General features: G+C 39.4%; 1 protein-coding gene across 2 annotated transcripts in view; it reads right to left on the bottom strand.

The window, feature by feature from the left end:
• The window catches only part of THSD7B (thrombospondin type 1 domain containing 7B), a 484,955-nt gene that overhangs the window by 214,002 nt on the left and 246,386 nt on the right, over positions 1–24,567 (bottom strand). For both annotated transcript variants that reach the window (XM_074967286.1, XM_074967287.1), the window contains exon 8: positions 5,851–6,042. In XM_074967286.1, coding sequence (XP_074823387.1) covers positions 5,851–6,042 — 192 coding nt within the window. The remainder of the gene's footprint in view (positions 1–5,850; positions 6,043–24,567) is intronic.

The following is a 24,567-nucleotide window of genomic DNA, read 5'->3' as shown; positions in this document are numbered from 1 at the left end:
AGAAAGAAAATGGTTGGTTGGTTGTTTTTTGACATTTATGGCAATAGTAACAGCCTTCCAAAATACTGCATCCCATTAAATGAGCCTTGCACAAAACTGAATTCTGAGGAACAAACAATGGAAACTGAAATGTGTGAAGCAGATTTCCAATTTCCCATGCTGCTACTACTATTCATAGACTAATTGATTCCATTTAAATGCCAGCATCACCCTGGTTTTCAAAAAACTATATTTGAGTATTACCTTTGTAATACGTTCACTCTGTGACAGATACAGCAATTCCTGCCATATCCTTGGGAGACTGACAGAATACACCCGTGTTCGCACCACCACACTATTATAAGAACATTTGTACCAAGGTATGCCTGGTGAGGTATAATTTTAAAAAACTCATAACTCTCTGATCAATAATATCGTGGAAAAAATGCATATAACAACATGATCTGTAAAGCTATGAACATAAACTGAAATCATGACTGAAGTGTGTTTCCCAGATAAGTCTGGGGAGTGGCTAAACCAATTCCTCAGAGACAAAGGGCAAGCATATGCCTCAGCCAGGTGTCAACAAGGCTGATGGACCATTACCTGCCAAGTGGCCATTCTTTGAAAAGAAAGGGGGCAGGGACAAAAGTCTACATTTTAGCAAAGAAACAGCATGGAGTTTCCTTTCTTCATTAAAGTGTCTGTCATATTCCCTCACTGGAAATGCTTCTCAAAGGGGGCACAGGACTATAAAATGAAGGGGGTAGAGCCCCCAAGACACCCCTCTCCCTACCCACCTCACTCTGCACCTGAGAAGACAAAAGGAAACAGCCACTGGACTCTAGGGAATGGGTCCTATCCTGAGAGTTTGGTCAGCAATCTGCTGGAGCATGTGGTGAGAAAGTTTGCTTTGCAATTAAGAATTTTGTAAATATATACTACTAAATGTTTTATCTTTATTTTTCTTGTAACCATTTTTGACTTTATGCCTCATTACTTATACTCATTTAAAATCTCTCTTTGTAGTTAATAAAGTTGTTGTACTGTTTTAGCTAATCCAGGGTGTTTAAGGTGGAGTGTCAGGGTACTCTATTTAAAATAATAAAATGGCATATTATTCCCTTAAATAAATAACAGACTTAATATATTTGTACTGCCCAAGAGAGAGCTGGGCAGTACGGGATATACATTTTTGGGGGAAAATCCAGGACTGGGGTTGTGTTGGGGGCCCCCTGTGGTACAACTAAGGCTGGTGAGAGCCAGGGTATAGCTGGAAGGCTGCATTTACACACAGACACTGAGGGCATGGATTGCATGATGGAAGGCTGTTTGTGAGCATCCCAGGTGGGAGCTGCCACAGCAAGGCATTGCAAGGCACCCAAGGTTGCAGGGCAGGTGTGACATAGCCCCCCATTAGTCGGGACTGTGCCCTGGTATGTCACACAGACCTTATTGAATTATGTTTAAGTATCTTTGATGTCTATTGTATTAAATGAATGGTTTATGTATTATTATGGACCAGGATTATATGTACCCTCTCAAGGTGAGAGATGGGACAGATGTGGGATCGGAGTTGGGGAAGGGGGCTTCAAAGGACTATATTGCACAATGTGCTAGACAAGAATGGACTTTCAGAACAAACAAATGTCAAGTTGTTTTCCTGGGGAATATCCAGGGGGAGATGAACGCAAATTTACTACCCCCAGTTATGCAAAATCTCAGCCTTTTGAAGCTCCACCCGGAGGAGTAGGCCATTGACTGCCGATCGCCTGTTACATGAGGCCAAGATCAAAGGTCCAAAATGTACAAAGGAAACACTGAAATATTCTTGATTGTTCCAGATCGGAATCTGACAGTTATGAACTTGTAACCACGGGGAAAACCCAGTAGCGGGTTTTGAAGAACTGACACCTACCAGAGCCCGAGGTGATCGCAAGATGCTCCATGAGATTAGAGAGGCTATACAAACAGAAAACTCAAACAGGATGCAGAGATAAAATTTCTAGACACTATTAATCACTGCTTCTTGGAGCAGATAGTCCTGAAACCCCCAAGGGGACAGACAATTCTTGATTAAGTCCTAAGTGGAACACAGGATCTTGTCCAAGATGTGAATATAGCTGAATCATTTAGTAATAGAGACCATAATATAATTAAATTTAACATCTTGGAGGGTGGGGGGCAGAAATACCAAAGAAACCTACTACAGTAGCATTTAACTTCAAAAAGGGGAATGACACAAAAATAAGGAAACCAGCTAAAATGAAATTAAAAGGAACAGTCACAAGACTGAAATGCCTGCAAGCTGCATGGAAACTTTTAAAAAAAACACCATAATAGAGGCTCAAATTAAATATACACCAAAAATTTTAAAAAAATAGTAAGAGGACCAAAAAATGCCACCAGGCCTAACTGACATAGTGAAAGTGGCATTTAGAGGTAAAAAGTCATCCTTTAAAAATTAGAAATCAAATCCTACTGAGGAGCATAAACTCTGGCAAGTCAAGTGTAAAAGTAGAATTAAGCAGGCCAAAAAAGAATTTGAAGAACAATAGTAAAAGACACAAACTCTGAAAGTAAAAACATTTTTTAAGTAGCCTGCCAAACAATCAGTACAGCCACTGGCCTATCAAGGTGCTAAAGGAGCATTCCAGGAAGACAAGGCCGTTGCGGAGAAGCCAAATGAATTCTTTGCATCGGTCTTCATTGCAGAAGATGTGAGGGAGATTCACACACCTGAACCATTCTTTTTATGTGACAAATCTGAGGAACTGTCCTGATTGAAGTGTCAGTAGAGATGGTTTTGGAACATATTGATAAATTAAACAGCAATAAGTCTCCAGGACCAGATGGTATTCACCCAAGAGTTCTTGAAGGAACTCAAATATGAAATTACAGAAGTTCTAAACATGGTGTGTAACCTATTTCTTATATCAGCTTCTTTACCAGAGGACTGGAGGATAGCTAATGTGACGCCAATTTTTTAAAAAGGCTCCAGAGGCAATCCTGGCAATTACAGGCTGGTAAGCATAGCTTCAATACCAGGCAAATTGGTTGAAACTATAGTGAAGAACTATGTATCTGATAATTCTGATGAACATGATTTGTTGGAGAAGAGTCAACACAGTTTTTGTAAAGGGAAATCACGCCTCAGCATTTTGCTAATTCTTTGAGGGGAACAACAAACATGTGGACAAGGGTGATCTAGTGGATATAATATACTTGGACTTTCAGAAAGCTTTTGACAAGATCCTTCACCAAAGGCTCTTAAGCAAAGTAAGCTGTCAGTGGGATAAGAGGGAAGGTGCTCTCATGGAGCAAAAAGAAAAGGAGTACTTGTGGCACCTTAGAGACTAACCAATTTATTTGAGCATAAGCTTTCGTGAGCTACAGCTCACTTCATCGGATGCATACTGTGGAAAGTGTAGAAGATCTTATTATATACACACAAAACATGAAAAAATACCGCCTCCCACCCCACTCTCCTGCTGGTAATAGCTTATCTAAAGTGATCACTCTCCTTACAATGTGTATGATAATCAAGTTGGGCCATTTCCAGCACAAATCCAGGTTTTCTCACCCCCCCCCCCCACACACACAAACTCACTCTCCTGCTGGTAATAGCTTATCTAAAGTGACCACTCTCCTTACAATGTGTATGATAATCAAGGTGGCTTTGTGTGTATATAATAAGATATTCTACACTTTCCACAGTATGCATCCGATGAAGTGAGCTGTAGCTCACGAAAGCTTATGCTCAAATAAATTGGTTAGTCTCTAAGGTGCCACAAGTACTCCTTTTCTTTTTGCGAATACAGACTAACACGGCTGTTACTCTGAAACCTCTCATGGAGCAGTAACTGGTTAAAAGATAGGAAACAAAGGGTAGGAATAAATGGAGAGAGGTAAATAGCTGGATCCCCCAAGGGTCTGTACTAGGACCAGGGCTGTTCAACATATTCATAAATTATCTAGACAAAGGCGTAAACAGTGAGGTGACAAAGTTTGCAGACAATACAAAATTTCTCAGGATAGTTAAGTCCAAAGCAGATTGCAAAGCATTACAAAGGGATCTCACAAACCCAGGTGACTGGGCAACAAAATGGCAGATGAAATTCAGTGGAACAGCCTCGCAGCCTGAGCCCCTTGAGCCTGAGTCAGCTGGCATGGGCCAGCCGTGGGTTTTTCTTTGCTGTGTAGATACACCCGCTGAGTACATTTCTCAGACATGAAGGAAAGCTCTGTATAAGCTTGAAAGTTTGTCTCTCTTGCCAACAGATGTTGGTCCAATCAAAGATATTACCTCTCCCACCTTGTCTCACTAAAGTCACATTATTGTCCTTTTCTCCCTTTTTATCCTGATAGAAAGCAGTATTTATCTTTTCCTGGTGTTGTACAGCAGGCTGTTTTATTCATTGTTCAGAATGTTCAGAAAGACTTGAGGCTTTTGATTGGTATTCATGTTTTATTTCTTTTTGAGAAATTCAAAGTTTTCAGTTCAAAGCATTTCACTTCTGTTTTAGGTTTTCAAATCACATAGTCTTGAGATTATAGAGCGTGCATATTTGCACATGTATTTTCTTTCAAATTAACAATTCTGATTTTTATTTTGCTTTTGAAATTCTGCATCTATCTTGTTTGCATTTCAGAACATATTGCTACCTTCATGGAAAATATGCAGCTTACTTTAATTTTTTATTTTAATTATTTGCCACCTTTTCGTCTTTTTTAATAGCAGTTACCATTCTGTCAAAACTTATATAGCGGTTTTCATCCCAACGTTCTTTACAAACGTTAATGGGGCCATTTATGTGAATAAAGATAACTCACATGAGGAAGCGTTTGCAAGCTTAAGCTGACACACAAACACAACCTGTGGTTTTAATGACGATTTCTAAATGGTGTTTAACTGAATTTGTTCTTTACTTGTGGGGAAAGTATGGTTAAGCTCCAGGTTAGCTGCACACATTGCTGACAATAAAGGTTATTTTTTAAAACATAGACAAGGCCTTAGAGATCTGACATCCAAATGCTGACCTAGCACTTCTTAGTCTGTCATGTCTGATGGGATTGTCACCATCAGATAGGATACAGACCATTTTAAAAATGATATTGGTATTTTCTGAATTTCTGTTGCATAGAGAACAGCAATGGCCCAATCCTGAACACAGGTCTGCACATGCTAAAACCAAGAAGTTGAATGAACCATGTGCTTGAGAAGAAGCCTTTGTACAAAACTGTGCCAGTAGAAGAACCACCATAATGGAGTTCACCAGGTATGTTACTGTAAGCCAGACACACATGCCTAATGCATGTGTCTATGAAGATCCAGAGAAAGGGACACAGCTATAAAGCTATTTACATATTCTTGTCTAAAATTAAAGAACCAGGAGCACATTTTATGCGTCCAATATACATTACATGTTTTTGCTTTAAAAGTATCTGATTTTACACATATTTCTGTTCTCTTCTAGAACGAATATGCTTTTATACAGTAACATAGGTATTGAGAGTTTGTGCCATACATTTATTTTATTTGTGTGTGCGTGCATGTAATTTCTCTTTTAGGGGTGGCAGATCCTCACCTGGTGCAAACTGTGATAACTCTTTTGAAATCAGTAGAGTTATGACAATTTCTACTAGCTGAGAACCTGCCCCTTAAAATCTAATAATCCACAGAATAAAATTTATTAAATATCTTTCATTGAAACATAGTTATATTGGCAATGGGTATGATCTAGCAACACACAGATTAATTAATCTTTGCACAGACCTTTGTAAGTGCAAAGATTCATCTACGTGTGAAGTATTCTTAATTATTACTATAATATTGGTGTTTGGGTCTTATCAAAATGCAGTACTACTCACCCTCTCCTGGCAGTGCCAAGATAGATTTAGTTCTGCTTTGTTTCCCCTCTGCATTTTTACTGGAACATGAGTGAGAACAAGATGACCATTCTGACCAGTCATTAACGACACAGTCCATTGCACACGGTACTTCACAAACTATTGTTTCAGGATGGGGAAGCTCTGAGCAAAGGGTATGTGATACCTCTTCACCTGAAACAAACAAGACAAAATTAAGCATAAAAAAGTGGGGTAAGTTTGGGACCATTTTCAACAAATGTGTTCTATATTGCATATACAATCAGGCCTGATCTACACTTAGAAATTAGGTTGGTATAACTCCTTTGCTCAGCGATATGAAAAATCCAAACCCCTGAGCAACGCAGTTAAACCAATGTAACCCCCGGTGTTGACAGGGCTAGCTTGACAGGAGAATTCTCCCATTGACCTAGCTATCACGTCTGGTGATGTACCTCCATCAATGGGAGAACCCCTGCCATCAGCATAGGTAACGTCTTCACTGAAATGCTACAGCAGCACTGCTGCAGAGTTTTAAGTGTAGACAAGTCTTAAAATGTGTATACGTGTATAGAACAGTATGCAAAATACTGTTGAGCAGGATTTCAGGATTGAAAAGAAAGCACTAAAAGCATTTGACATATATACACTTTGAAAAAACAAAACAAAAATTTGTTTTAAGTCTGATATTTGATCTACAAGCTTAGGCCAGCTTCACGGGAACTGAGAACACTGCTAATAACTAAGCCTTTTAGATCTGTAAAAATCTAGGAGACGGCAATCATGAGGGAATGAAATGAATAACCTTCAGATGGAACAATACAAATCAGTTATTACCAAGGCCCCATATTTACCAGAATTCTGCAGCTATAGGATTTGTATCCAGCAGTGCAAATTGTACATGCCCCTTTCTTGCTCGCACAAACCAGCGAGCTAAAGTTTTAGTACCTCTGCTGGAGCCTAGGCAGAATGAGTGGAGTGCCAAATTCCTGGAGTACTTCTCACTTAGACCTTAAGAGACATAGGCTATGTCTACATTAGAAACCTTACAGCAGCACAGCTGTATCAATGCAGCTGCACCACTGTAAGGTCTCCTGTGTAGCTGCCCTATGCTGATGGGAGAGAGCTATCCCACTGGCATAATTAAACCACCCCCAATGAGTGGCAGGAGAGTGTCTCCCACTGACATCGCTCTGTCCACACCCGCTCCTCTGTCGGTGTAACTTATGTCGGTCAGGAGGTGTTTTTTTCCACAAACCTGAATGACGGAAGTTTTACCGACAAAAGTGCTAGTGTAGACATAGCCTAAGCAAACAGAGCTGCTAGAGCTCACATAGGAGAGGAGAGAGACTTCACCAGGGACTCCAAGGGAACATGAACAAATGAGGGACCCCTGATAGCAATGCCAAGATTGTAATCCCTGTGGCAGGAGGCATGCAGAGCAATGTAAAGAAAAAACTGGAGGAATGAGAGTGAGAGGACATGGGTGAGAGAGCAGAAGGTTGAGGCCAGAGATGGTAGGCAGAGGAAGTTTATGGAGAGGTTTGAAAACCAAGAAGAGGAGGGCTCAGAGCACTGTACTGTTAAGGCTAAGGGTGAAATCATGACCTCATTAAATTCAACAATAGTTTTGCCATATTCTTCAGTGGGGCTAGGATTTCACCTAAAACGTAAAACACACAGGCCATGACAGTATGTGATTAGAAACCCCAAACAAAGCACACAATGAAAACATAGTGGAGAAGGAAACACGGCATTATGTTCAGTTAATTTATTTCTTTAACAAAGATTTTCATAACCTCACTATCAAGCAACAGCATTTCTGATGTAAAAAATTACAATTAAGAACAAAATGAAATAATAGCAAGTCTCTAAAACAGAAGTGAATTTAGGGTAATAATGAGAGATTTCCCTTGGAATAAGAGTCGAGGGGCAGATTGCCTGGTCCATTTAAGCTCAGTGCAAATCAAGAGGGTGGATTAAAGGTAGTTCTAGGCCACCTTTATGCCCCTTTCCCCAAATCCTGGGGCTTTCCAGGGTCATTAATGCCCAGTTGCCCTTGGCCTGACAGCTGGGGATAGCAGGAGCATGATGACACTCTAGCCACACCTCCTTTCTTTCCAGAATGCCTCCTACATCAGAGAAAGTGTGGGGGTGGAGTACAGCTGTTACAATCTTATTTAATCTTTTTATTACTGACCTCGGCACAAAAAGTGGGAGTGTGCTAATAAAGTTTGCGGATGATACAAAGCTGGGAGGTATTGCCAATTTAGAGAAGGACAGGGATATCCTACAGGAGGATCTGGATGACCTTGTAAACTGGAGTAATAGTAATAGGATGAAATTTAATAGTGAGAAGTGTAAGGTCATGCATTTAGGGATTAATAACAAGAATTTTAGTTATAAGCTGGGGACACATCAATTAGAAGTAACGGAGGAGGAGAAGGACCTTGGAGTATTGGTTGATCACAGGATGACTGAGTCGCCAACGTGATATGGCCGTGAAAAGAACTAATGCGGTCTTGGGATGCATCAGGAGAGGTATTTCCAGTAGGGATAGGAAGGTTTTAGTACCGTTATAGAAGGAACTGGTGAGACCTCACCTGGAATACTGTGTGCAGTTCTGGTCTCCCATGTTTAAGAAGGATGAATTCAAACTGGAACAGGTACAGAGAAGGGTTACTAGGATGATCCGAGGAATGGAAAACCTGTCTTATGAAAGGAGACGCAAGGAGCTTGGCTTGTTTAGCCTAACTAAAAGAAGGTTGAGGGGAGATATGATTGCTCTCTCTAAATATATCAGAGGGATAAATACCGGAGAGGGAGAGGAATTATTTAAGCTCAATACCAATGTGGACACAAGAACAAATGGATATAAACTGGCCACCAGGAAATTTCAACTAGAAATTAGACAAAGGTTTCTAACCATCAGAGGAGTGAAGTTTTGGAACAGCCTTCCAAGGGAAGCAGTGGGGCAAAAGATCTATCTGGCTTTAAGATTAAACTCAATAAGTTTATGGAGGAGATGGTATGCTGGGATAACATGGTTTTGGTAATTAAATATTCATGGTAAATAGGTCCAATGGCCTGTGATGGGATATTAGATGGGGTGGAATCTGAGTTACCCAGGAAAGAATTTTCTGTAGTATCTGGCTGATGAATCTTGCCCATATGCTCAGGGTTTAGCTGATCACCATATTTGGGGTCGGGAAGGAATTTTCCTCCAGGGCAGATTGGAAGAGGCCCTGGAGGTTTTTCGCCTTCCTCTGTAGCATGGGGCACGGGTAACTTGCTGGAGGATTCTCTGCTCCTTGAAGTCTTTAAACCACAATTTGAGGACTTCAATAGCACAGACATAGGTGAGAGGTTTTTTGCAGGAGTGGTGCATGAATTTCTGTGGCCTGCGTGGTCAGACTAGATGATCACAATGGTCCCTTCTGACCTAAATATCGATGAATCTATGAACAGTTCTATCACAATGAGGGATGACACAAAGAGGATCCCAAGGTAGCCAGTTAAGCTGGATTTCCAGCTACTTTATACTCCTTGTCTGCTGCAAAGCAGCTGGATCATAAAAGTCTACATTAAGACTACCACAAATCCCCTTTTCAATATGTATCTATTTACCAATTGTTGTTAGATCTATTGTTTTTTTTTCCTAAAGCAAGGTAAAATAAATGAATAGCTTAATTTAAAAAATAATGGAGCAGAATTTCCTAATAATTTTATTTATAACTTTGTTACACCAACCATATAAGCATCTCCAACATTCCATATAACACTGAAATATACCTTTCTGCAGACATGATTTTGTTCTTGATAGAATTTTATCTCACAAACTATAACTGTAAATGGATTCAAAATAAATGTGGTTAGCTTTGTTGAATCATTCCCCTGTAAAAAATTTCCTGACCCTCCTGTTTAATGACATGAATGGATACGGCTGTGTATACAAAATATGTAGGCAGGCAGGAAGATTTGGTAACTTTGTTGAATCACTCTCATATCTGAATTCTTTAAAGCTCAACTCCAGCTCTTTATGAGTAACAATCTCACTCTGACTGTTACATCTTTCACACTTAGGATAATTGCAAACCTTTCCTTTTATGTTTCTTTACCTCATATGAATCTAGGAAAAACACAAAGGAGTATCTATGCCTAATTAGAAGTAGAGAAAAATTAAAATTTAGACTGCCAGCTGCAAAAGAAAGCTAGCTTTTCCCCACTTCACACAGTATGGGAGTTGTGTCTCTCACAAGGCAGCTGAGGATGCAATTATAACTAAGAGGGTAGAAATCTCTATTGCTTTTGCAAGACAGCACATGCACCAGTGAGTAAATAAGACAGGTAGGGCTAGTAGTGAGACTGCTTAAAGCTGTCAATAGCACCACAGTAGCACATGCATTCATATCCCTCAGTAAGGACAGACTCGTAGCCCTTAAGGTACAAATAAAATTTTCCAAGGATATTATGAGAAGTAATAGAGAATCTAGCAGACATATTATAAGAGATGTATAAAATATTTTATTTTTGTCCTCTCCCTCAGACTTGACATCCCTGATCACGCTACTATTCTAGCCTGCTGAATAATAAAATCAAATCCAAAAACCTCTCTGAAAGAAAGCCTCTGGTCCTGTTGAATATAGGAGTATTTGTACATCACTTTTGGCAAGTTCTTTTCTCTCCACCTATAGACTATGTTTAATCATTCCCTCCAAAGTGTCCATTTTATCACCCTTGGTCTGGATGCTAACATCATGCCGATACCCAAGGTGGAAAAAACCAAAACCTTAAATGACACTTCAATTATATACTTCTCTCCCTAAGTCATTTTGATACCCACGTCCTTACTAACATTTTGACAGCTTGCCTCCGCAGGAGTGAGTAACACACATGTGTACATCCAGGTGAGGCTGGATTTTAAGATGTCATTGGTGCTATAATTCTAGAGGATTACATAATTTAGGTGAGGTGAGCAGTAAACATCTATCCTCTCTTATTTATATTCATAGGAAGAAAGCATTCAAATAGTGACAGGTTTGTGAGCTGAATGGACTAGCTGGGTTTCTCCTCTCACAGGGCAGGGAGTTATCTACATTACATAGTGGACTTGAGGCTTGTGTGTGGTGCTCCTAGGGCTGCCGATGCTGGATGGAGATGCTGGGCCTCAGATCAAAAAGTGTTGGTTTTTGTTTCTGTGCTTGAACCCTCCTTGCCTTTGAAAGCATCTGTGCTGTTCTCCCTTGTACGGTCTGTCTAAAATGTTTCCAGACCAACTAAAACTATTTGAACAAGACTTAATCCTCTTGATTCAGAACGTGGTGGTAAGTGGGTCCTGTTTTTTTCTCAATTTTCCAAGGGGTACATTGTGGCACAAGAATTGAGGTATCTTGCATAAGGTCATAGACAGCCTGATCCTAAGCCCCAGTGGCAGATTAGCCACTGGGCCACCATGCCCAGGCGCCCTGGTCAATTAGGGGGCTCCGGAAAAATGGGCGCCCCCACTCCCTGACCCGATCCGCCCATCTGGCACTCCTGCCGGGGAAGGGGAGCTTCTCCCACCCCAACCTTGCTCCCCAGTAGGAGTGCCAGGGGAGGGGAGGCTGCAGGCAGAGAGGTGGGGAGGGGTCCCCACTTGCGCTGGCCCAGGGCCCCACAAAATGGTAATACACCTCTGCTAAGCCCACTGAAATCCATGGAAGTCTTTCTATTGACTTCAGCTCAGGCCTGTTGAGAGTATGTGCAACTTCACTCAGATCATGGCACTGCTCTTATCAGGGATGAGTTATGGCAGGATTCTGCTCCCAGCTTGGAGGAGGGCGCTTGTACTCATTAATTCTGAATTCATGAGGGAGACAGCTATGATGTGCCACGCATACTGGATGAGAGAGAGAGCCAGGAACACAACCACCTCTCCAATTCTTCACCCTGACTACTACTTCTGACTCCAGCCAAATACAGTGACAGCAGCAGCACCTTGAGTGCAAGTTCATGGCTCCCCCGTTTCAGCAGAAAGAGGCAGATTTCAATGGTTTGATAGATGACTTTGCCACTAAATAACATTTCATTAACTGATTAGCTTTATAGTCATTTTCACTGTGTCCACTTTTTAGACTGTTCGCAAAATAGATTCTGAGAAAGATAGCATATAAAGAAAAAATATATAATGGCCATTTTTTATTTTCCATGAAAATCTACAATAGGCTACATCTGAAAAGACGACTCCAAGTGTCATGATTTCCCTTGGATGCAGTAATTGCCCAGAGTTTGCAGACTGGACCCATGTTTACCGTATGCCAACTGCTGTGATGTTTGTGTAAAGTTAAATTATGGCTCATTAGTAAATAGAGCCACAAAAATATATATTGTTTTAAAAAGCTGATGTTTATGCATCAGAATCAGATAGAGGGAAAGGGACATGGACACTTTTGTGGGGGGAACCCTTTGGTTAATTGGGGCCCTTTAGTTTGCCTGGATTGGATCCAGGTTCCATTTAATCTAATCTACTACTCTTATCACTCCCTTCATTTGCTCTCTTGAGATCCCAAATACCTGATCAATTTAACAAAAGGTCTCTTGCTTTTATTTGGCATGGCAGACAGCCCAGAATTAGTCCCAAGAAATGATGTTTAAACTCTTTGAAGCGGATTTTCTCTGCAATTTACAGATATATAGTATGTAGTTGGTAGCATTTGGTCTGGGCAATGATTTTTTCTTTTTCCCAGTTCTGAGGGTTTACAATGGATTTAAATGTTACACCAGCCTCAAGAAGACCTGCTGCAAAAGGGTGAAATGCATATTTATTCCGTTTGTGGTACAGATGTAGTTGGCAATCAGAAAACAACTGGTAATAAACTGTATGTTCAAAAGAGAATGACTGGCATATCAACTGGGGGAAAAAAATCACATATTCTAATAATTTGAAACAAGCTATTTATTGACAAAGCATTGTGAATGTAAGGGCTTACACCTTTAAGCTACAGTTTTTAATGGCCTCATTAGATCCACAACCCAAACAATAACTTTAAGATGCTACTTTTCTGAATTCTTTCATGTTGGGAAATATCTGAGATCCTGAAAAAGAGGATTATAATGTTTTGCATGCTATTACAAAAGAACAGCACCTAAATACTAGGTGATTAGAGCTATATAAACATGATATAATCTATCAGAATACTATATCCTATCTTTCTAAAGACAACTATAACAGGCAATCAGTCCCAGTTTCCTAAATTCAGGGTCCAATAATATGAAACAAAACTTAAGGATCGCCTAACGTCAAAACCACAGATGGAAAATGTGCATTACAAAAGCATCTGGCCACTGTTTTCAGAGCTCAGTGTCATTACAGAATTGAATAAACACTCCTGAAATCTAGGGAAATCCAATTCTGGATGTAAATTTTTCAGCTTGAGCCCATTTCTATTAATTGTAGGTGAAACTATTCCGAGTATAGAGGTGTAGCACAGGAACAATGCATAGGCTTGGAAAGATTTGATTGCTATTGTTAAATGTGAGTGATTTTACTGTATACATACAAACAGGTGAAAAAATATTTTCAACGATAATAATAAAAATATACAGATAGGCAAAATAAGAAAATGCTGCTTGACACATAACATTTGATTTAAGGGTATTTGCTTCGGAAATGTTGATATGTGATTTGACAATTTCTGTTTTAATGGTTATAAAATTTTAACTTTTTGAATCTCAATGTCTACCTGTCATTAAATAATTATTACATGACCCTTCCCCCATTGTCTGACCCTCCTAGAATTTCCTTCAACTGTGAAATTTTTAAATCAATAAAAATTGAAAAAGGCTTATAATTTTGCACAACTGTGAAAATTTAAATCAAACAATTTAAAAAAATGCTTAAAAATAACATTGATATTATTAGTTGAAATTATTTTAAAAAAAACAAATTCTGCCATGCCTAGCTATACACGATTTATGTATAACTCAAAATTAGAGCTAAGTGGAAATCTGAATCTACATCGTACAAGAAATTGATATTTTAATTTTTTTCCCATCTGAAATATCAACATTTTACACAGAGTGAAAAGTTCCCATAAATTTCAGTTCTGAAATGTCTAAATATTTTGTTTTGACATTTTTGGTTAAAACTAAATATTTTGACATTCCCAAATCAAAACATTTGTTTCAGTTTGTTGAACTGAATTGAAAAGTTTCATTTTGAGTCAGTTCAACATTAAATGGTATCTGCCTATGGTGCTGCAGTACCTCCTGGGAGTTGTAGTTCTGGAACATCCCCGTTCTGTTCATTCCCTCTGAAACATCTGGCACTGGCCACTGTCAGAAGGCAGGATACTAGGCTAGATGGACCATTTTTATGTCCTCGTTTTTCCTATGGGCTAGATCTCTGGCCAGACCACATCTCTCATGATGCACATGTGTCCAAATGTAGTCTGGTCTAGGAGCTAGACCCACAGGGGAGAGCAAGGGCACGAAGCACCCAATGCACAGCTCCCATAAGGCACTATTGCAACAACAAGGAGATGCAGCTTAGTGTTGAATCAACCTGAAATGAAATATTTCATTTTTATTTCCTTGATGGAAAAATTAATTTTTATGGCAAAATTAAAATATTTCAGTGGAAATTCAGATTCTGCAGAAACTGCATTTTCCATCAAAAAGTCATTTTAATAAAATATTACTGACCATCTCTTCTTAAAATAAGGTTCCAGTTGCACATAAATGGTGTAAGCGCTATAACTGTCAAATATGCCTTGGAAATATATTGATAACAACTACAGTTCTCTTTCTGCCCTTTCTGCCTATCTGTTGCAACTAAGAACACCATCAATTACCCCAATGCATATTCTAAAATTTGAGCTTCCTCTCAGAGTCAAAGACAATGAGAATCAAATGCACATACCATCACTACAGATGTGACATCTCGCCTGGGGAACATCAATTAAACTAAAGTTGAAGTACATAATTTTGATTGATAAGAAGTCTTCCAACTATTGTTAGTCCATTAAACCACAGACTCCCATAATTTACATGCAGATAAAATTTCTCTCTCTCAGTCTAGCAAAGGAGAACCCCTACTGGGCGACAGACAAGAATAACTGCCCCTTTTCCTGTGCTAAGTGCTCTTTTGTCTCCTATACATCAGAAAAGAGCCAGAAATGACTATGAAAAAATTAAGTTTAAACCAGCTAGGAACAGCTTGCTGGTGACTCAGAAAGCTAAAAGTTCCAAAAATCAAACTACCTGATACCCCAAGATGCCCAAAACAGATTTTTCATCCCAAATTAGAAACTGTATATTTGTCTGCCTTATGAACCAGAAATACAATTCTCTATATATGAATAATCTGCTTTGTTCCTCCAATGTAATGTTGCATATCCCAGGAGAAGCCCTGAAAGATGTGAAGAGAAGGTACTAGATATCTAATCTCTCTAGTAAAATGAGAGAATGTGCAGAGTAGGAACTATCACAGATGTTTGGTTTCTCTCTAAAGAATTGTTACACTCTAGACACTATATAAATTGTATGGCACCAAAAGTAAAAAGAATATTGAAAGATAGACACCTAACAGGTTATAAGTTTGGAATATTAAAAGAAATTGCTTAAAAGAGGGGCAATTCCAATTCATATCTGGGCTAATACTGAAAAACAATTTTGGAAATGAATCAAACATAAAAACCTTCCGATAAGAAACGGATTGAAGAAATTTGTTGTATACCTACACCATCTACTGGATATCAACAGAAGTAGCAGAGAAATGTGGGGCTTCTCTACACTTACTGGGGGATCAATGTGCGGCGATCGATTCATTGGTGGTCGATTTAGTGGGTCAAGTGAAGACCCACGAAATCATAGAATCATAGAACTGGAAGGGACCTTGAGAGGTCATCTAGTCCAGTCCCCTGCACTCATGGCAGGAGTGAGTATTATCTAGACCATCCCTGACAGGTGTTTGTCCAACCTACTCTTAAAAATCCCCAGTGATGGAGATTCCACAACCTCCCTCGGCAATTTATTCCAGTGCTTAACTACTCTGACAGTTAGGAAGTTTTTCCTAATGTCCAACCTAAACCGCCTTTGCTGCAATTTAAGCCAGTTGCTTCTTGTCCTGTCCTCAGAGGTTAAGAACAACATTTTTCCTCCCTGTAACAACCTTTTAATGTACTTGAAAACTGTTATGTTCCCTCTCGGTCTTCTCTTTTCCAGACTAAACAAACCCATTTTTTTTTCAAACTTCCCTCATAGGTCATGTTTTCTAGACCTTTAAACATTTTTGTTGCTCTTCTCTGGACTTTCTCCAATTCGTCTATATCTTTCCTGAAATGTGGCACCCAGAACTGGACACAATACTCCAGTTGAGGCCTAATCGGCATGGAGACAGTATCAAAAGCCTTACTAAAGTCAAGATATAGATCATCTACCACTTCCCCCTGTGACAGGGTCGGGCCAGATGGCTATAGGAGAGTAATAGAAGGCAGATATATTAGCCTCAGGCTAAGTAGGTCCCTTTTCCCTGGGTAAGGTAACAGGGAAGGTTCCAGAACAATAAGGAACCTTCTGGAAACAATTAAGACAGGCTGATTAGAACACCTGCAGCCAATCAAGAAGCTGCTAGAATCAATTAAGGCAGGCTAATCAGGTTTTAAAAAGGAGCTCACTTCAGTTTGTGGTGTGTGTGTGAGGAGCTGGGAGCAAGAGGCACTAGGAGCTGACAGTGAGAACGCAGACTGTTGGAGGACTGAGGTGTACAAGCATTATCAGACACCAGGAGGAAGGTCCTATGGTGAGGATAAAGAAGATGTTGGGAGGAGGCCATGGGGAAGTAGCCCAGGGAGTTGTAGCTGTCACACAGCTGTTCCAGGAGGCACTCTAGACAGCTGAATTCCACAGGGCCCTGGGCTGGAACCTGGAGTATAGGGCGGGCCCAGGTTCCCCCCAAATCCTCCCAACTCCTGGTCAAACACAGGAGGAGTCGACCTGGACTGTGGGTTCAGAAAAACGGCCAAGCTGAGGGCTGCCGTGAAGCTCCAAGGCGAGCAAATCCGCCAATAAGCACAAGACCCACCAAGGTAGCGCAGGAACTTTGTCACACCTCCTATCCACAAGGCTTGTTACTCTGTCAAAGAAAGCTATCAGGTTGGTTTGACACAATTTGTTCTTGACAAATCCATGCTGACTGTTATTTATCACCTCATTATCTTCTAGGTGTTTGCAAATTGATTGCTTAATTATTTGCTTCATTCTCTTTCAGGGTACAGAAATTAAGCCGACTGGTCTGTAATTCCCCGGGTTGTCCTTATTTCTCTTTTTATAGATGGGCACTCTATTTGCCCCTTTCCAGTCTTCTGGAATGTCTCCTGTCTTCCATGACTTTTCAAAGATAATTGCTAATGGCTCCAATATCTCCTCAGTCAGCTCCTTGAGTATTCTAGGATGTACTTCATCGGGCCCTTGTGATTTGAAGATATCTAACTTGTCTAAGTAATTTTAAATTGACTGTAGATCGCTCTCCCGTCAGCTCCTGTACTCCATCTGAACAAGAAGTGCAAGTTGAGTCGACGGGAGCGGGTCTCCCATCAACATAGTACGGTGTGAACTCTGCGGTAAGTAGATTTAAGTACGGGCAAATTCAGCTACGTTGTTCACATAGCTGAAGTTGCGTAACTTAGATCGATCTCCCCCCGTAGTGTAGACAAGGCCTAAGAAAACTGAAAGCTGAGAGTAATTTGGAAAGTGTCATTGTGTGGATCTTAGAGTTGACTGAACATACAAATAAGCTTCAGAATCTAGAAGTGCTAGTGGACACACAGATATATTGATGAACAGCTCTCCCCCTTCTCCCAGGTTAACAGGACTAAGCAGCAGCAGTGAGATATCATGTCAAAGATTATATTTCTCTTTCTATTCTTCAATACAAACAAATGAAAGTTATCTTATTGAGTCTACAGTCTTTTTAATGAGTCCTCAAGTAACTACAGTTTGGATTTTAACTAACGCTATAAGCATGTTCTCCTTTGTAAGTCCAAAAAAATTGGCCTAAGAGATCTAAACAATACTTCTAAGCAATTGCTTTTGATATTTAAAATTTGTCCCTTTCATACCGAACCATTCAAATAACAGGGACCAAGCTCCTAGAAGTATCTTTAAGATAAATACATCCTTACTCCTTGGAGAAGTACTGGAAGTGTGCTAAATGTATTAGAAGCACTAAAGAATTGATAACTGGTGGTGATAATGAAATGTAATAAGGATTCTTGGTGATTTGTATTGTTTCTTGGTATAGTTGCTGGGCTCCAAGACTGGTCTATGTTAATTGCTTACATGAATTCACATGTATTTTGTGTTCAGTATGTTCCTAGAATGTTCACTAGATCTACACTTGACTGAAGAATTGTTGTACGATTAGGTGGTTCTGGGTGAATTAATAAATGTTTTGAATGGTTAAGAGTACCAAGCAGCCTGGTTTGAGACATACTGTCCAGGATAAAAGTTACGCTAAGAAACTAGCATTTAAAATAGTAAGCCAACACTCCCTGGGCTCTGTAAAAGGGTTTTTCCTAAGTAAGTTCCATTCCAATGTGAGCTATAACACTTATCAAATTGGCAAATCTAATTTGTTAGATTTCAGCTTCAACATTTAACTGGCACCCTGGAAAAGTCATAAAATTGAACCCCAATCCTGCTTATAGTGGTGCCCGGCTGTGTGCTGGCCCTCTCCATTGGAGGCAATTTCACCCTTTACAGTTTTTCAGCTGTACCTGGAAAAAAGGAAAATGACTCCTGCAAAAAATGTTGCATATTTTAATGACAATTACCAGTTCTCCATCAATAGTTATCCTTGTATCACTTCAAATTTTCCACTGAAAATAATGAAACAGTCTTCTAAAATACTCTGCATATCATAAAATTTTATGTCCCATTTAAATCTCAGAAAAGAGTGCCAATAAACTTTGATTAAATGCTTTCCTATTACAGAGGAAAATGTCAGCAGACAGTAGTAAATTCTGAGAAATTCATAGTGACTTTATGCCAGTTCACTAACAGCAATTGCCTATCTCCTTCAGGGAAAAGCAGTTTGCTGGCAAAATCTTGGCCTAGCCACTTATCAGTTAATGGAAATATTACATTTAAAAGCAATAACAATAAACGTGTAGCAATAAAAGATTGGATGTAGGCAATTTTGGATATATTCAGCTCATAATAACAATGCATGAATTTTTTCATGTGGCAACACCAAATTTAGACAAACACATCAGCTGATTTCTGAGCTAAGTTTTATTGCATACACTACCTCTCAAACTGGAAGGCCAATATCACACTTCACAGAAATTCTTACCTATTGGTTGATTTTTTTCTAATGCCAGCCAACAGATAAGAACCTTTGTGAAAAGTGTTGTCAGTTTGTCACAGAAGGCAGCACTGTGTGGAATAAGTCTAATTGCAATGGTCCATCACTATTATCAGGGACAGTAATAGAACGAAAGAACGAATAAATTAAGGGAAAATCTACCTGTAAAAATGAAGTGGAAAATAAAAAATATTGCACAAGAGAGAAAGGAGGAAATCTACACTAATATGTTTAAAAAGATTCACAGAAAAAAAGCAATTAGGCAGGTGACAATCACAGATTTAAGAACAAAAGAAAAAAATCTTAGTTAAAAATGTGGCTATGGAAGAAAAAAGTGTGAAGAAAAATTCCATGTAAAAGAGAAGAGAGAGGGAGAACGTGATGGGCTAAAAGAATAGGATGTTGAAATAGATCCTCATGTGAAAGAAAAAAATTATATTGGAAATGTAGACTGTGTACTGTAGGAAGAAGAAAACGAATAATGGAAAAAAAGAAAAGTAAAGGATCAGGAGAACAAGCAAATGAGAACTAAAAACTACTAAGGAGAGTGTGAAAAAGCAGGGGGCTAAGGATATGTCTACACTGTCCTGCACACCACAGGGGTGTGAATAGCAGTACACACCGGAAGTGCAATTCTGTAACTCCCCCATGTGGACAAAGATTCCTAGTGTATTCCTTTTCAACAGGATTACATTAGTGATAACTAGGAACCTTTTAGTTTGCACTTGGAGGAGTTAAAGTGCAGCTTTGGTATACACTGCTGTTCACACCCCCATAGTTTGAATTGCAGGTAAAGTAGAGAAGCCCTAAGAGAGAGAGAAAAAACAAGAAAAAAATGTATCTAGAAACAGATAATCACTGTAAAATATGAAAAGCAGTCTCCCTAATACCTACCCCACTCTCCCCGGCTATGCCCCCTCAGCTGTGCACAAGTGGGCTCCAAAATAATCTCCGCATTAGTGTCTATGCACAAATGGCTTTGCAGTGTAGGGAATATTGGTGCAGCTGTTTTTCTTCTCTGTGCATCCCCCGCATGCAACTTAGGCCATTCACCCTAACTGTGCTCTGAGTAATCAAAGAAAAGGTTATGGCCTGTAGTGTTTAATTTAGTGCATCAGCCCAAGGTGGCAGCAAATGAATCACTAAAATAAGTTTACAATGTACTTTCTGAAGTAAAAACCAGCTGTGACCATGGGACCTCGGGGCCCACACCGAGAATGCTTATTCAGGGCAAACTGCAAGGAACAGGGCAGACAATCCCCAAAACTGGTGGTTTATTATATAATTAGATTCACCAAGCCAATAACAAAAACCTCAGTAATACCATGTAGGTTACCAAGAAGCTAAAATACAGTCCCTTTAAAGCAATCCAACCTTTGGCTCCCACCCAAACAGGGGTTACTAAAACAGTCAGGGGTTACTAAAAACCTTATTCATCATATAGAAAGTTCTACCAATCCCAAGAAATCAAACATATTGCCCACCAGGTCAATGAATATTTCAGATCTCACCCAAATACATATTTACAGTCAATCCTTATTAACTAAATCTAAGATTTATCAAGAAAAGAAAGAGTTGCTATGGTTAAAAGATCAATATACATACAGATATGAGTAAAGTTCTCAGGTCAGTTTCATAGCAGAGTTGGCGAGGCTGCTAATTTGTAAAAGTCCTTTTGGAATCAATTTAAAAAGTTATAGTCGAATAGGCAGTCTGTGTGCAGAGTTTGTTCAAATTCTTCCATGAGAATTCCAGGGTGGATCCAGAGTAAGCTTGGAGACCTAAGTATTGTGGGCTTCGACTTTCCCTGTGAAAGTTTAAGCAGATCTCAAATAAAAAGCAACCGGTCCGGGGCTTCCTTTATAGCTGAAGCATTTTGGGTGTTAACAGGTAATCCTACCCCCTGGACTTTGATGAAAGCGAGCGGACAGTTTGATCTCTATTCAGTGAGTCCTTTCTCAGACAATACATTAAGTCATCCAAATTACTAAAACAGTTCACAGATAGTTTACTATGTAAAATTAGAAGAGTCAAAGAAAAACGAGGACAATAATATTATACCACAAGTCCCATCTAAATGATAATATCCCCTTTTGATCTCTGAATCAATAGAATACTGTAATGAATCATTGAAGACAGGAACAAAAGTTTAGCATCTACCAGCTAATTAGATCACATTGTTAAACATCTAACAAGATAAACACAGACAAATACAATTAGTATCTACTCTTGATTCTCTAACAATACAGACCTACATATTCAAGGTTCTAGTCTATTTAACATGGCTTTCATAACTATCTACAAGGATGGCCCTGTTTATCACTTCAATACTCTTCTAATATGTCGCGAAGGGTTGCTTCCAGATCACCCAACCTGCTGATTGCTTAACCCTCACTGGCTCAGCGTCACACCAATGTTTTCTCTGTGGACAAACGTATTAAAAAACTGGACCCTTCATTCGTATCCACAAGGGGGACATAAAGTCTACAGAGGAAAAAGCATAATATGTTGGTGTGAGATTTGTTTTCCATAGTCCTTGGTATGTTTAAAATACCATGCTTTCATGGCTCGTTCTTTGGGGTTTAGTGGAATGATTATTATTAATATTTATTTCTAAATTATTTACTTTTTTGAAGTGTCCAAAAGCATGCTAAGCACTTCACACTACAGAAAAGTGTCACTCACACAGGCCCAAAAGAGCCTACAATCTATGTTCAAACAAGACACAAGAAAATGGCAATGTAATAACGGGGGAGAAGGACAGGGTTTATATCAATAAGATCACATAGCTATTCAGCAAAGGCATGTGCACAGTATGGTGGAACAAGATATATTTTTCTGTCTTCATTATATATCTCAGTATATATGAGAAAATGTCCTGTTGACTAATGTCTTGTGGGCAGCACAATAAAAATGGACCTTTGGGAGGGATTTAAATGTGGAGCAAACTAGTTTGGGAAGGACCTTCCATAAACAGCGGGCGATGGACATGAAACAATATTACAAAATGACCACTAGTCTCCAGGTTAAAAAAAGTGACTGAAACAGATGAAATTGCATTAGTTACATTATCTGAAACATGCTTATTTATTAGTAGCTGGCCCCTATATATTTATTGTTTGACTCAAACGAAGCCAGGTGCTTAAATAATTTGCTATTCAAGTACACGCTGCTCTTTGGAGTGAAAACAAAGGGACTAATTCTGGCTTGCAGTATGCATACACAACTCCTCAGGTGCATCTGAAAACAAGCTTGAGCTCATTATATTCTTGGAGAAAAGTATGTAAGCTTAGGTAGCTGCTCCTAATAATTAGTTAACATTGCATATCAATTTGAAAATGTAAAGCACCCTGTAAGTACTAATATTATCGGTATTAGGTTCTATTTCTTTTCCCTCTGTCTTTAGAGCTTTTCTTTTTCTACAACTGCCTCCTGCTTGATATAAATTGTGAAATTTATTCAGATGGGTTGATCAAATCTGATTATGATTATGTTTTGTTGTTGAAAGTGCCACAGTAGTCTAACTGAAACAGGTGTACCTCTATTTTCTTCTCTGTATTGCTTTGTTTAAAATGTTAATCAACATAAAATAATGTAGGAACCTTTTATATGGACAAGCTGGATTCATAAAAGTATTGTGTGCTGTGAAGAAGTATATTCCTGAATATTTAACAGAAAATAATGGTTGTGAGTGGGTTGCTTTACCCAACTAAAGGCATGGTGCATTCACATTTTAATTTTCCCAGGCAGAGACTGAAGGAGTCCCAGTTCTGGCTGTGCCTTTTGAGCATTATTGCAAATAATAAATAATGACAATAGTGCTTTTTATTATCAGGGGACTACATCTTTAAATGTCTAAGTACTCTCCCTGTGTGCAGAGTTCAGATACCATCTTGGTCCTCACAGGTACAAAGTGTTAGAAAGGATCCACTTTGTGGTACATGCTCTCTCACAGGTACTTTACTTTTGTTCTTTCTTCTTTAGTTGCTCTCAATAAAAAGAATGCAAATCAGTCTAACTGAAAGCCTCTATGTGTAGAAAAGTGCAACAATGCCATTCATACTCACTGTCTGGCCCTGATTATCAGAAGGAATAGTGTAATAACCAAAGATCCTGTGCAATTGTAATGCTGACAGACCCCCATCGCTGGCGGGTGGGATCGAACCTGGGACCTCTGGAGCTTAGTGCATGAGCCTCTACCACATGAACTAAAAGCCAGCTGGCTCTTAGCTAAGGCTGTAGAGCAGATTCATTTAACTCTCTCTAAGTGGTCTTGGTGCCAATCGATGCAACAGACCACCACACCCAGAAGGTGTGTGAGTTACATACTTCCCCTAGCTGAGGAAGCGTGTCCAGAGCTTCAGAGACTTCCCAGTTGAAATCCCAGACGAGCTCCCACTTGTAACACCGACAGACCTCGGTCGTCAGCAGGATAGAATCTAGGACCTTTGGAGCTTAGTGCATGAGCATCTATCGCATGAGCTAAAAGCCAACTGGCTGTTAGCTAAAGCTGTAGAGCAGACTAATTTAATTCTCTCTAAGTGGTCTTGGTGCCACTAGATGGGACAGAACACCACACTTAGGTGTGTGGGTTACACAATGATACAGACTCGATTGATAGCTTTTCACAGGGCCTAAGTACTATTCAACCCCCCAAATATGTACCAAAAATGAGGCTTAGTATTTTTCCATTTCTTTGATGACACATAACCAACTGGACGCCTTCTGTCTCTATCCAGGAAACTTAAAATTTGCATACACCATGCCTTTACTCAGATAAATCAGCCCACTCAAAACAACTAGATAATACTTAGTCCTTCCTTGAGTACAGGGGCTGGACTAGAAGACTTCTTCCAGTACTACAATTCTATGATTCTATCATTTTTACTCATAAATGAATGCCCCAAAGAGGAAGGTGTAATTAGCATCAGAAACTGACCCATTTGTAAAGAACAGATTTGCACAAACAGCTTTAATGCATGTTAGCAAAACTCTTATTTTCACATATAGTGAATGCTAATGATGATGAATAATTATGAATATCTGGACTCTTTGAAATACATCCCACTCAAAGCTTGCAACTGAGTTTCTACAAAAAAAGAGGATCAACATAAAAGAAAATAAAGAGAGCAAATTAAAATTAGATTTATGCCTCCTGCTCCAAACTGAGAGCCGATTTAGAAGCAACTGACACAAAATGCATTATATTTTGTCATCACCTTGGGGCCTAATCTTGCAACAAGATTCTGAGAGTTTCCTACTGGGCATGCAGCACCTGCTAGGAAATGTTCTGCACTTGAAGGATTGAATTCTGAGGTAGTTTATGTATTTGTTTTCTTCTTCCACCATGTCTCTCTTCTACTGCACAAAACACA

This window comes from Natator depressus, chromosome 11 (assembly GCF_965152275.1).
Source record: "Natator depressus isolate rNatDep1 chromosome 11, rNatDep2.hap1, whole genome shotgun sequence".
Lineage (NCBI taxonomy): Eukaryota > Metazoa > Chordata > Testudines > Cheloniidae > Natator > Natator depressus.
This window is presented reverse-complemented; position numbering and strand designations above follow the sequence as displayed.